Source organism: Rhincodon typus, chromosome 14 (assembly GCF_021869965.1).
Source record: "Rhincodon typus isolate 14 chromosome 14, sRhiTyp1.1, whole genome shotgun sequence".
NCBI lineage: Eukaryota > Metazoa > Chordata > Chondrichthyes > Orectolobiformes > Rhincodontidae > Rhincodon > Rhincodon typus.
Genome location: NC_063345.1, coordinates 62,994,221 through 63,008,756, shown reverse-complemented (window position 1 = coordinate 63,008,756; position 14,536 = coordinate 62,994,221). Strand labels below are relative to the sequence as shown.

Genomic DNA, 14,536 nt, shown 5'->3' with positions numbered 1-14,536 from the left:
TGTTTACAATATCCCATAGGGAATCATGATTTTTTTAAAATACTGAGCAAAGTATTTTTTGTGTACACAGGTTCTGGTTCACTTAGATAATTCATAAAATCAATATTAGCACAGATATGGGAGGTTGTGGTTGTTTTACTGATAGATTTCATGCACAAGCTTTTTGAGGTGGTCATTTCCAAAGGAGATGATGAGTCATGAAACTGAGATATGAAAACTCAGCACAGACAAATCCTCTGCTGGCTTCACAATAGGGTTTCAGTTAATAAATGTTCTACACAAGCCCACTGAACAAAGGATGTCAAATAGTATAGTGATTTCCCAGGAAAACAGTGTCAAAAGCAAATAACAGTAAAATTCATCAAATTGCCTTCAGTGTCACTTTGGGGTTGGTTTTATCAAAAGCACATTATTTGCTTCAAAATTTAACTGAGAGGAGGTTTTAATAGTTCTCAGTTATTTCTGGGAATTGAAATCCAAGAACAATAGCAGGACAGGGAGAATAAAGTTATAATTGTGTTAACAGTGGGCACATGTTTATGGTAGTTTTTGAATCATAGCTGACAGAATACATTTAGAGACTGCAAGGATGTAGAAATATAAATGTCAAGTGGATTAGAACAGAAAAACAGAAACCTGAAAAATCGAGGGTACCATGTTAACTTGCAGACATGTTAGACTTAACAAGAAATTTAACGAGGGCCACCTTAATGCATGTTATTAATTTGCTTTGCACAGATTAATAGTTTCAAGTTGCAGACCAATTTAGGTGTGGGCAGTATTTGGGTAAATACTGACAATTCTAAGACTTAATTCAATTACAAATTAAATTGAATGCTAAATTAATTTTCCAACACTGATTACTTTCTACACAACTTTCTTGTGTCTTTTTAAAACTTGTACTTTGTTGATGTGCTTTCTGTTGACAGTGGAAAATAAAAGAAAATTTTACAGATATTGCTCACAACCAGAGACCAAGACTGATGGTGGGTGAGATCTTTACATTTCTTTTACCTTTGATGAAGCATTGCACTGCATCTCCAGCTGGCATCTCTCCTAAATATCCATCAAACACACATTTTCAAATGCTCTCCATCATAAATAATTTAAGCCCATGCCACTGTATATTAAATGCAAAGTGAAGTGTGTCATCAAGTGGCTACAAATCAAAAAAAAATTGACTGCATGGCAGCAGTTCAGAACTGGCAAATAACCTAGCAACTCAGAACTGCAAAGTTTGTAGTTTGAGCTTGTTTTACTTCTGGTCTGTGCCAATTTAATTAAAATGGACTAATACATTAAAACACATTGGAATAGCTTCCCTAAAACCATGACTGTATAAAAGCTATATCTAATGCAGGCTTATGACATGACAAGCAGTCATGGTGAAAATACAGAGAGACATGCAGTTGTGACACAACAGTCCATGTTCCCTTGAATTGGAAATCCTCCTTTGACAGCTTCAGTGCACCATTCCACCTGCCCTCTGATTGATCAGGAAACCTGCAAGTGGGATACTAAAATTATGCCTTTTAAAAACACACGACAACAGGTCCAACCATTGCCTAACCAAGGCCTTTCAAGTTAAATGAAACAAAAAATTGTGGATGCTGGCGACCTGAAACAAAAACAGAAATGGCAGCATCTGTGGGAAGAAAGCAGGATTAGCAATTCAAGCCTGGTGAATCTTCATCAGAACTGCACTGATAAGTTCTGCCAGCAATTTCTGTTTTTGCTCTCAATTTAAAATAGTATTTATCACCAATGCAGCATCTCAGACCAACGTTCACATCAATGTCCCATATAAATTAATAAAACTATCTACAAAACAAAATGGTAGAAGGGCTTTCGCACATCACAATCTGCTAATCCCATGTATACTAATTTTCATGCAAAAGATAAATAAAAATGAATTAAAAATAGAGTTGCTGAATTATAACTATAGATGTACTCAGCTTTACTTGGACTGACTCCCCCCCCAGGATTCACTAGGGTGTTAACAGATTGGGCAAACTGAGATTCTTTCATTTTTCACTGAGATAAATGGACAGTAAACCAGTTGCTGTGAAGCCACTAAGCCATTAACAATGACTTAATGATAACTGCCAGTACTAGAAATCAGAAACAAAAGCAGAAACTGCAGGAAAAATTCAGTAGGTCTGGCAGCATCTGCGAAGAGAAATCAGAGCTAACATTTTGGTTCTAGTGGCCTTTCTTCAGAACTGATGGTAGCTAGGAAAGGGTTGATTTGTACACAGAAGATAGGGGTTAAGAAGTAAATGACAGGTGGCGATAGAGCCCAAAGAGAGAGAAAAACAATTGCAACAAAAACAAAGTTGCTGGAAAAGCTCAGCAGGTCTGGCAGCATCTGTGAAGGAAAAAACAGAGTTAACATTTCAGGTCCGGTGACCCTTCCTCAGAAAAACAATTGGACAGACAAAGGAGTGGATAATAGTCAGCCTTGGAGAATGAATGGCTACTAATGCGACTATTAGAGGCTAATAATGGGTTGTGAGTAATAGCAGACAATGCGATAACAAGGCCTGGAGTGAGAGGGTTGGGGTAAGGATGTGGGAGAAGCCATAACTAACAGTCACTTCAAGCACAAAATCTAAAACAATTTATTTTAACCAAGAGTATTGAATTGTTGGTTAAAATAAAAGGAATGAACCCTTAAAATATGTTGTAGGGATTTCAGAAGAACTGGTCATGTATTTACTTACTTGTATTTAAATGTCACTTCAGAGCCAAGTTAACTGCTTGAGGAAAGAAAAGCCTGACAATATTGTCCAGAATTTCTTCAGCAATGTCACTCTCTGAGCCAGGATTGTTCCACTGTGTTCGCTTCTTTCAATGAGTGGATGCTTTGAGCATATTTGACATGACGGTGTTTTTATTTGTCTTGGAAATAGGGTGCATAATCCTGGAGGAGCTGAATAGCCTTACCTTCCATTCCTCATTCACAGGCCACAATTCTACTACCTCAGAAACCTGTTGGTGCTCATGCACAGACTCAATGAAGACAGGACAGGGTAAAATAAAATACCCTGCACCTACAGTGTCTTTCATGAGCTCAGGACTCTGCATGCCTATTTGAAGCTGAAATACGGTGAGAATACATTCCGGTGTAGGGACAATATTCTGCATCCAAAGGTAACTAGAATGTCTGTATCCATTGAGAACTTGGGGCGAAGTTTTTAATGCTCTGCAGCATTTAATGTTCATTAGCCAAACTATGGCCTCTAATGCCTCCCATCTCCCAATCAAAGAAAACAACGACAGCTAACAAAATCCATTTTATTCTGCAGTTGTTTCATCTCGTGATCAAGCTGTAGCACAAGCAGTCTTGTTTTTAAAACATGTAAAAGATTTAACATTGATACAAACAATTTAAAGAAGTCTTTACCACTTCCAAAAGGATGTTTCACACTCAGCAAGATCCTCTGATACAGAGGAAATCTAATTAGCTTTGTTCCCGGTTGCCAGGTGAATCCAAGTTGCATTCAGTGTCAGGAGGCAAGTTTGTCAGCAACATCTATAAGAAAACGTCAACATTCTTTATAAATACCTGTATCAGCAGCTATCAAAAACTGAAAATGGAACTGAACTAAGTATCTGGTTGAGAAACAACTAATAACTAGAGCATGAAACAAGAGTTTGTGGAACTTCAATCATTTTGCATTTTATCAAATCCTCTTCATCTTATAAGAATGCTTGTCAAAAGTTAATTTTTTTTTTGAATTGTCATTTTAAAATCCTCATATACCCCAAAGAAGTCACAGACGTTTAGAATTTATATAGAGTGGACCCATACAATTCACACAGCTAATTTATGCACACCCTATTACTCGATAATTCTGTTTGAATTTAGTATAATCAACCAGAAACAGAAAACTTAAAAGTATTGTGAGGAGGAAAGTGGCAGACTTCATGAGGATATAGACAAAATACTGACTGATGGTGGAATCAACAGTTGTGTACAAGTTAAACGTAAAGCAGAGAACTTTAGGAAAACATGGAGATATGACATAAGGAGGAATACTCTAAAACAGAGAGCTGGCAATATGTGCGTTAAAATTTTTATAAGTAGCAGAACAGATTTACAATGTGATTAAAACAACACAAGGGATCCTGGGCAAACGGAGGCATGGAATATTATAGTAAGAAAGTTATAGTGTAGCTTTATAAAACCATAAATTTGATATAATAGAAGTCTTATGTCCAGTCATGGGGAAATATTTAGAAAGATTGTGAAGGCATTAGGGAGGGTGCAAGAAAGATTTACAATAATGGCCCAAGATGAGGGACTGCACTCATCTGGGTTTATTTGAACACTCGCGGTTATTAACCTTGGAGAAAGTTAAGAACATCAAATGCATTAAGGATCTAGCTAGACAAGAAGGAGTATGATTGAACTAGACGATACAGATTCAAGGTAAAAGAATCAAGGGCAATGTGTGGGAAACCTGAATTTTACATAGCAAATAGTTAGGATCTGGAATGCACAGAGGGTCATGAGGGTAGATTCAATTGTGGTTTTGAGAAAGAAACTGGCTAAGAACTTAAAGAGAAAATACTTGCAGGGCTCACAGGGTAAGGTCTGGGAATGGGATAAAATAAATTGGTCTTGCAGGTAGCTGGCATGGGCATGGCAATGTGAATGCCCTTCTGTGCTGTAACCATTCTATGATTCTACAAAATGCAGATTTTCTGCAGTATTCTGATAGCGTAAGTAGAGAACATGCAATCTCCTGCTGAAGCAACTTCATTGTAACAAAATATTTTTGAATTCAACATCTGCTTCTCATATCAGAAATTTCAATCGCTTCTTTATAAATCGAGGTAAAATTCAACATCAAGCTTTACATACTACGTAACCTTTGATTTAACAGTTGCACAGCACTCGACAGGACAAGTTCAATTTTTTAAAATTTATTCAAGAAACACCACAAATGTGTTATCGCTGTTAGATCACAACTGCCTGCAAAGAGCAATTCACCACTTGCCTTATTCCATACTAATGTGGCTAACTACTGGCACATCTCAGCCAACTGAGAATTTATGAAGTTATTACATTTCTCTCTCGTTGATTATTTTAACGAGTTTATTTGATCTTTCTCAAACTAACATCACAGCAGCATTCTGAACAACCCTGCACATTTGGTCAAGAATAAGATCAGAGTGCACACTCTGCTGCAGCACCAGACCTACCTGCTGCTGTTCTGTGTCATTTGTTTTGACTGCAAGAACTAAACTTGTAGTAAAATTCTGAAGATGGAGGTATTTCTGTTTTTGTTTCTCCAGTTCATTCTCAAGGTACCTAATTTTATCATTCTGAAAAGAAGAAGCAACAGCATTAAAATAAAACAGACTTGGACCTTGCATACAATACAGATAGCATGGGTACACAGCAAGAAAATGAACTCCCGTTGTTCAGACAAATGTTTACCTGCTGTTTTTTTAAAAAACAAATGATACCCCCATCAATCTCCTTGCCTCAGTTGCAATGACCAATTACACATTCAAAATCTAGATTAGAGTTTAAATCCTCAACCTTCTGACTCAAAATTAAGACAGGATGAAGAATAGGATACAGTTGTACAACACTGCAGTTGCAAGAGAAGGATAATCATTGTCCCACATAAGAACAGCCAATTGGATCCTCTGAGACTGACCCATTATTCAATGTAATCATGGCTGATCTTCTGTCTTAATTCCATTTTCTCACTCACTCATCAAGAGACAAAAGAAAACTATTTTAGCCTTAAATATGTTTAAAACAGTAGGGTACAGAATGCCAAAGATTCACAATCATCTGTATGAAGAGATTTCTCAAGGAAGTTTGAAATGATTGACCTCTTATCCTGAGACTAAACCACAAATTGTTAAATTCTGGAGCAGTATGCAATTTTTATACATTATTTTGCACATAAAAATTGAGGCATGTCAATGGCACTGATGAATATTCAAAATCACTGACTGAATTCTGGTCACTTCCAGTGTTGGCAAAGGTATCTGGGCGGGGAATCTATGTATGCACCAGAAGTACAGAGACAAAGAAAATCATGACAACATCACTGCTTCCTTTGGCTTCCAATTTGCCATTTTGCTGTCTATAGGCGATGGTATCATCCCTCCATTACCACTCTTCTCACCCGAACATACGTTCAGTGGTGCTTCAACTTTCCAAGTTCAGTGGAGTTTGAAAGCATATGATCACTAATGGGGGCTGCAGCAGACAGGTGAAGCTGTGCCCCGAAGCAGAACTCCAGGGGTGTGGGAGGGGGGCTCAAAATAAAAAAGGTTGACTCCAGAAATGGCTGTTAAGAGCCCCTCCTCTACCTTTACCTCAGTTAAGAAGTGTCAGAAGCAGTTGTGATTCATCCTAGTAGTTACTGAACTGTACCATCACCTCCGTTTGGACCTGCAGCCACAGGACAGTGGCTGTCGGTGCCTCCAGTGCCTGATTGGTTTTAGCCAGAGCTGGCAGCACTGCCAATACTGTACCTCCAACTCACTGTGTTATTGCATCCAAGAAGTAACAGATTCCTAGTAGGCCAGGAGGGGGGACTTTGTAGTTTCTGTAATAGGAGAGATGCCGAAGGAATCAGCACATGGTGATGCAAAACACTGGCAAAGCGAACTGGACAGGGTGAGGTATCAAGTGCACACGCTTGGGTGCACAAGTACCAGAGTTCAACAGGGAAATATACCTGAACTGCGCAGTTGGCATATGCCAGTAGAATGTCAGCTATCCTGACAGGGGCCAGGATGCTTTCATCTTGTGCCATTCAGCTGTTCCACCATGTCCAAAGTTAGCACAACTAACTACAGGATATCTGTGAGGTGACAAAGTTTCCACATGTTGGAAGGAAGTTAGCTACATGTGGCCACAGCTCAGATGGGAACCATGCCACCAGAACCAACAACATGGAACAAACCATCGATGTTCTAAAACTTGGCCACTGCCTGGATCACTTGTCAGGAGCCCCAGAATACTCGCCGGAGAATATCTCCGAACGGGTGGTGCCCCACTCCATGCTATTCAACCCGGCTCTCACTGTGGCACAGCACTCAGCCAAGCAACCCAGATGGAAGAGAAGGTGGCAGAGATATCTCAGGCCTTGTTATTCTTGTCAGCCTGTCAGTCAGTGAGTGATCAGTTAGTCAGCCTCTGGCTCTGCTAAAATCATTCAAACTTCACCTCACATGTATAATTCTACACCTATCTCTCCCTACTTCACACAGGCAATCTCAGACTGACTCACCAAAATCTTGAAAAGAAGAAATTTCAACATTTCTAATAATAGGAAACAGAAAAATTTACCCTTGTGCATCACATGTCTTGTGGTTACGTTTGCCTTGTCCAGTGTTCCTAACCAGTGCTAGCAGCAGAAATTCTCCATTGCTGCCCCATTACATGCAAACATGTCTAGCAAGCGAGCCAGCATGCATGTGGTGTGCGCTTTGGGAGGGATGGGTGGTGGGAACATCAATAGCTGTGTTACAAGGTGCTTGGGTGACATGGCTACCATAATGATTGAACAGCTGATACAGTGTAGAAACTGCAAGATGTGGGATTGAAGCTTACAACAGTGTTAAGTGTGCAAAGATGAGGGCGAACATATGAATATCAGGCATGAGTGCTGTCACTTGAGATTATGATGATGTGGAGTTGTGGCCCGGGGCAGACAAAGTCAGAAATCACATGACACCGGGTAATAGTCCAACAGGTTTATTTGAAAACACAAGCTTTCAGAGCCTCAGTCTTTCTTCAGGTGTTAGTGCTCGAATTCTAATTCTAAGTCACATTGGGGCAGATGATCAAAGGCTTGATCAAAGGGATGGGCTGGATTTTGAGGAGTACGTTCAACAAGGAAAGGCACACAACACGATAAAATTAGCAATGCTTCCTGCTGCCTATTCTGCTGTGGCAAAGTTTGATCACTGGCCTTGACTGTGTACGTGCGGCAGCCATACAGGATTTAGTATAATCATGCAGAATTTCAAAATGAAAGCTCAGATTGACTGGGAGTCAAAGATGATCACCAAGCATGGATGATGGGTGAACAGAACATATTGCACGTTAGTACACAGGCAGGAGTGTATTCAGCTCAATTTTACAGAGGACGGAAAATGGAAAGTCTGCCAGGAATTCATTGGAGTAAACGGGTTCAGGGGTATGAATGGCGTAGGTGAGGGATTCATTCACAAATGGAGCCAAGGGAATGGAGAGTTAGATAATATTATGGAGGTCAGCATAGACCTATTTAGCAAAGGTGCGGACTTGAGATCAAAAGCTCACCTTGGGGTTAAATCTGACATCAAGGTGGCAAACGGTCCGGTTCAGCCCCAGATTTTTGATCTAATTGCATTCACTCCAATAACAAGACTGTACAAGTAGATTAGACATTCGATGAAAAGGTATCGGCTACTGTTTTGTTTAAAAAATGTCAAATTTATAAATTAGATCAATGTTCATTTGTAACTATTCTTGAAATACAATGCTTGATAGTACAAGGTGTCATTCTCTACAATTACTCTTGGGTTCTATTTTTTCCCTTCTTTGTTTCAAAATTGTCTTTATTACCCTGTTCCAGGCTATTTCTTTCCTTTTCTATTTCCAAGGCAACACTACAAACAAAAAATCTGAAAATAAACTCAAATTCACATAATTATCAGCGAAGGACTACAACATTTGAATTCTGACTCAATGGAGCTGCCTATTTACATCTAAGCAAGAGAGCCTCATGACTATAATTTACAATTGTACAAAATTGCATGTTACTCAAGATGTCAGTACATGTGAAAATGGAGAAATGATTGAAGAATGCTGCGAACTGACACAGGGTAGTTATAACCAAATATCCTCCAGTACATAATGTTATACATTGGAACATCATAATGAAACCCATCCTAGAAAACAGAGACTCACAAAAAATTCTTGATATAAATGATGAAAAATTGAAAACCAGATTTTCACTAACATCAAGCTCAATCAGCTTGGCATTATAAGCAAACATTGTTGCAGTTGTCTCTGGTAATTATATGATTAACTAATCCAAGATTTCTTTTCAACATTGACTCTGGCAAACATCTCATTCAGCAAAAAATCATGAAAAATAAATAACCGTAAACATATAAAAGTTGGCACATGTGTGGACAATAATCTAATTTCCTCTAATGTAGACAGATCTTACCCTAAGAGTTAGTTGTTTCTGGAGCTGCTCACCATCAGGTGTTACACGGTCACAACTGCTCATTTCAACTGCATCGTCATCAAGTACTTCTAATTTCTGTATGAAAAAGACCAAAAGTAAAGTATGCTTCAAGGTTGAGAAATCTCTTCATGTTGTCACGTTCAGTCCTTTTTGACTGATTTGAAAACAGTATATTCCAGGTCATATTTGCCTCTTTAGTCACTCCCATATGACTTCAATTCCTTTACTCCGTTCACCAGGAGTCTTGCAATACAGTCAAGAGTAGAACATCATTGCAACTTGTAGCTAGCTGCCAGAAAGAATGAACAGATATAGTTTCCATCCTACTACCTCCCCGAGTCCTTTTTTTACAATTCCTCCATGGAAGGCACTAACTTCCACAAGGCACTTCCCACTCAACATGTTACAGATGTGGCAGCTTTCCTCATCCTGTGAACTAAGCACTCCTTCTATTTTATAATGCAAGTCTTCTACTCACACCCAAGAATACACAGAAACATTGCTTTTGCTATAGCCCAAAAAAATGGATATTCTTTGCTGAACTTCGGTTGAGGGCTGCACATATAGTATAAAGCTTCTGGATTTTTGGATGGTTTAACAGGTCTGCCAAGAGGCATTTATATTGCAATCTGAATATTTCACGATATTTAGTCTGTTTGTTCAGAGAATAAAAAAAGACTTGGTAACGTCCTCAGCAGCTAAATTTTGCTGATTTAACCACTGTCCAGCAAAATTATTGATTCAGCATTCACTTTAAAGGGAGGAATTGTGCATGGATCTTTGCTACTGATAAGCGCTGTAGATAGAAGGTAAGGAACCAATCGTATGTAGTTAGGAAGTTTACAATCATTGGAGCAACTGTGCATAGGTAACATTATTAACTACTGTTCAAATATTATTTAAATTTATGAATTACACATTCTGACTAATACTATACCAATGTTAATTATGGGTCTTGTGACACAGTGGTAGTGTCCCTTCCTCCAAGCTGAGGCCTGGGTTCAACTCCCATCTGCTCCAGAGGTATGTGACAAGATCTCTGAACACGTTATTTAGAAAATATCTACACCAACATTAATGTATGGAAAGTTTCTACATTCTTTCTTGGAGGTATTCAACATTCCCTCAGCATGTTGGACAGAAGAGCTTCAAAATAATAGCTTAGACCCTTATCTCCTGATCATTTAACACAACAGGTAACAGGACAGGTTAACAGGGTAGTAAGGCAGTGCATAGACACTTGTCTTCATCAGTTGGGACACTGACAATAGCAGTAAAAAACTGTGGTTAGGCCACAGGTGGAGTATGTCTGCAGTTCCAGTCATTACACTATAGGAAGGATGTGATTGCACTGGAGGGGGCATAGAGGAGATTCATCAAGAAGATGCCCGAGATGGAGCAATTTAGCTATGACGAGAAGCTGGAGAACCTCAGGTTGCTTTCTTTAGACCTGAGAAGGCTGAGGGGACACACGTTTGAGGTGCGTAAGAATATGAAGGGCTTGGATAAGGATGATAGAAAGCAGATGTTCCGCTTAGTTGAAGGATCAATACCCCAAGGGGCCATAATTTTAAGGTGAAAACCATGAGATCTTTTCACCCAGAGGGTGGTGGGAATCTGGAATGCACTGCCTGGGAAGGTAGTTAAAGCAGAAAACCTCAAACTTTAAAAAGATAAAAACCGAAAGAACTGTGGATGCTGTAAATCAAGAACAAAAACAAAGTTGCTGGAAAAGCTCAGCCGGTCTGGCAGCATCTGTGAAAGAGAAAACAGAGTTAGCGTTTCGAGTCCAGAGACCCTTCCTCAGAACTGATGGTGGTGGGAACGCAGAGGGATAAAGCCGAGGCCTTTGCTGTGTACAGAGCGTTCAGCATCGGAGAGTGGAAGGTTAGGGGGTTGGTGAATACCCGACAGGAGGTGGGGGTGTTGGAGGAGGGGATAGAGTCAGAGGGAAGGGGAGGAGAGGAGAGGTAGGTTCCAGAGGGCCATGGGTATTTTTAAATTGTTGCATCTTGTGGGCCTTGATGCCTGAAAGGAAAAGAAAAAGTTTCTTGTTAGCATGACAAATGAGCCGGAGGATGAAGTGGAACTGCGGAGTGGTGCAGCCCATCAGTTCTGAGGAAGGGTCACCGGATCCGAAACTTTAACTCTGTTTTCTCCTTCACAGATGCTGCCAGACCTGCTGAGCTTTTCCAGCAACTTTGTTTTTGTTCTTTAAAAATATACTTGGATAAGCACTTGAGGGGTTATAACATTCAGGTTATGGGCGAATTGCTGGCAAGTAGGACTTGTGTAGATACAGAGAAGCTTTTGTTGGCGAAGATTCAATGGGCCAAAGACCATCTTCTGTAATCAATGATTCATGGAACACTGGCTCCAATTATCTTGTTCTTTCCACCCCCTTGCAGGTTTTCAGCAGCTGCTCAACTTTTGGTCAGGAATTAGTCATTTGTGAAATTTGATCACTTTTAACAAGCCCGAGCAAACCACTGATGAAAACAACAAGCGGCCAAGACATCTTTCCTGAGTAGGTCTTGGAAGGAAGATATTCAGTGATAGCAGTGATCAAACAATTCAAACACTGCCCACCGATGGGGGCTTTTAACAGTGCTTAAAGGTTTACAGACTGACTTAACATAGAACATAGAACATAGAACATAGAACATAGAACAATACAGCACAGTACAGTACAGGCCCTTCGGCCCACGATGTTGTGCCGAACTTTTATCCCAATCCTAAGGTCTGTCTAACCTCCACCCCTACCTTATAGTAACATTTGCTTCTCTAACCAACCTCAAATCAACAATCTTGGTCATGAATCAACTTCTGCCTCATCATAGGAAACGAGCATCAAGTTCTTCAAGACCTGAGATTTTGCCAAAAGGTACCTTCTTGACTGAAACAACAGAACTGGCAGAGGCATTACTAAAATCACATCACTCAGAGAGAATCCCTTTATTTCTGGACAATGTCAGTCATGGCTACAAATAGACTGTTATTACAACAGTGCTACAGCTCCTTCATTACAGTTTTCATTAGTTTTAAGGTCATTTAAAGATACTGCCAAATCTCATGGTGCTTCACTGGTTGCTTATGGAATCTGACACCCTTAAATAAGTAGCCTCACTGCTTCTTTCATAAACTCAACATGCTTGAAGAGGAAGCTTGCTTTTTCTAATAAATTACTGCATTATTTTGTAAGTAGCAAAATATGATGAGATATTTAGCTTTGAAATACATCGCTAGATTCCAAATGTATTCACATATATAATGTTCATCTATTTCCTTATCATAACTGTGCCTTGGTGCTTTAACATTTCTGATCTGGCAACAAGCAATTTATATGGAAACACACCATAGAATACATGCAATTCCCTTCATACAAGTTACTATGAACTGCATACTTGCATAAAACTCAGTTAAGTTTAACACTGAATAGAAGCTGCAATAGAATATTGCCAGAATCCCAAACCAAGCTTTCAGTTATCTGCTTGGTGGCAAGTTCACTATGTCATGAATAATACCAGAAAACCTGTTGAGATACACAATCTTTTTTCCTATGGTACTCTGTCACAAATGCCCAAATAGATGAAATTGAATGAGATTAAGGTGAGGTGGTGAAAGTTCATGTGGCCTTTCAGTAGGAACACTGCCAAGATTATAGAAATGGAGTTGAAAGTATAACGTTAGCATGTTATACTACTCTTACAGACTACTTCACAATAAGTACAACTCTCTTTCAGATAAGACTTTAAACTGATGCCACTTTTGTCCTGTCATGGATGTGAAAGAACTCAGTACAATTTTGAAGAGTTAAAGGAGCATCCCCATTGCTATGGACAATACTTATTCCCCAATCAACATTATAAATACAGATTATCTCGTCATCATCATCGCTCTGCACAAAGTAGTTGTTGTGTTTCCTAGATAAAACAGTGGCTACCTTCCAAAAAAGTACTTTATTGGCACTTTAGGTCATCCAATGGCACTATATAAATGCAAGGCTTTCTTTCAGTGCGTATTTAAACTGGCATACTTAATACAAGAGGAAAAGTCAAGACGAAGCATCCTTTTGTACTGAAAAGCCCAAAAATAAAGTTAATTCAAGGCACAAAGTAAACTCTTACCCTCCCTCGACCTCTTCATCTCCAACTGCCGTCAAGACATCAATCGCCTCAACCTCTCCACCCCTCTCACCCACTCCAACCTCTCCCCCACAGAACGTGCAGCCCTCCACTCCAATCCCAACCTCACCAGAAAACCCGCAGCCAAGGGAGGCACTGTTGTAGTATGGCGCCGAGGACAGGCGCCAGCTCTCCGACACCTCCTACTACCGCCCCCTTGATCATGACCCCACCCCCGACCACCAAACCATCATCTCCCAAACCATCCACAACCTCATCACCTCAGGTGACCTCCCACCCACAGCCTCCAACCTCATCGTTCCCCAACCCCGCACCGCCCAATTCTATCTCCTTCCCAAAATCCACGAACCTGAATGCCCTGGTCGACCCATTGTCTCCGCCTGCTCCTGCCCCACCGAACTTATCTCCACCTATCTAGACTCCATTTTCTCCCCCTTGGTCCAGGAACTCCCTACCTACGTCCGAGACACCACCCACGCCCTCCACTCCTCCAAAACTTCCAATTCCCTGGTCCCCAACACCTCATCTTAACTATGGAGGTCCAGTCCCTATACACCTGCATTCCCCATACAGATGGCCTAAAGGCTCTCCGCTTCTTCCTGTCCCGCAGGCCTGACGAGTCCCCCTCCACTGACACCCTCATCTGCTTAGCTAAACTCGTCCTCGCCCTCAACAACTTCTCTTTCAATTCCTCCCACTTCCTACAGACAAAGGGGGTGGCCACGGGTACCCGCATAGGCCCAAGCTATGCCTGCCTCTTTGTAGGTTACGTGGAACGATCCCTCTTCCGAAGCTACACTGGCCCTAAACCCCACCTCTTCCTCCATTACATTGATGACTGTATTGGCGCCGCCTCATGCTCCCACGAAGAGCTCGAACAGTTCATCCACTTCACCAACACCTTCCACCCCAACCTTAAGTTCACCTGGACCATCTCTGATACCTCTCTCTCCTTTCTGGACCTCTCTGTTTCCAACTCTGGCAACCACCTGGAAACTGATATCCATTTCAAACCCACCGACTCCCACAGCTACCTAGAACACATCTCCTCCCACCCACCTTCCTGCAAAAATGCCATCCCCTATTCCCAATTCCTTCGCCTCCGCTGCATCTGTTCCCAGGATGCGGCATTGAACTCCTGAACATCTCAGATGTCCTCGTTTTTCAAGG

The 14,536-nt window shown here is 40.6% G+C and overlaps 1 protein-coding gene across 13 annotated transcripts in view; it reads right to left on the bottom strand.

Annotated features, from left to right (window-relative positions):
- Positions 1 to 3,283: 3,283 nt before the first annotated feature.
- hdx (highly divergent homeobox) overlaps positions 3,284 to 14,536 on the bottom strand; it is a 92,104-nt gene continuing 80,851 nt past the window's right edge. For 12 of the 13 annotated variants that reach the window (XM_048605351.1, XM_048605353.1, XM_048605352.1 and 9 more), the window contains 3 exons: positions 9,201 to 9,296; positions 5,212 to 5,334; positions 3,284 to 3,535 (listed from right to left, as the gene is read on the bottom strand). In XM_048605351.1, the coding sequence (XP_048461308.1) occupies positions 3,464 to 3,535; positions 5,212 to 5,334; positions 9,201 to 9,296 (291 nt within the window). In that variant the 3' untranslated portion in view covers positions 3,284 to 3,463. The remainder of the gene's footprint in view (positions 3,536 to 5,211; positions 5,335 to 9,200; positions 9,297 to 14,536) is intronic. The other variant, XM_048605355.1, reaches the window with a different exon arrangement.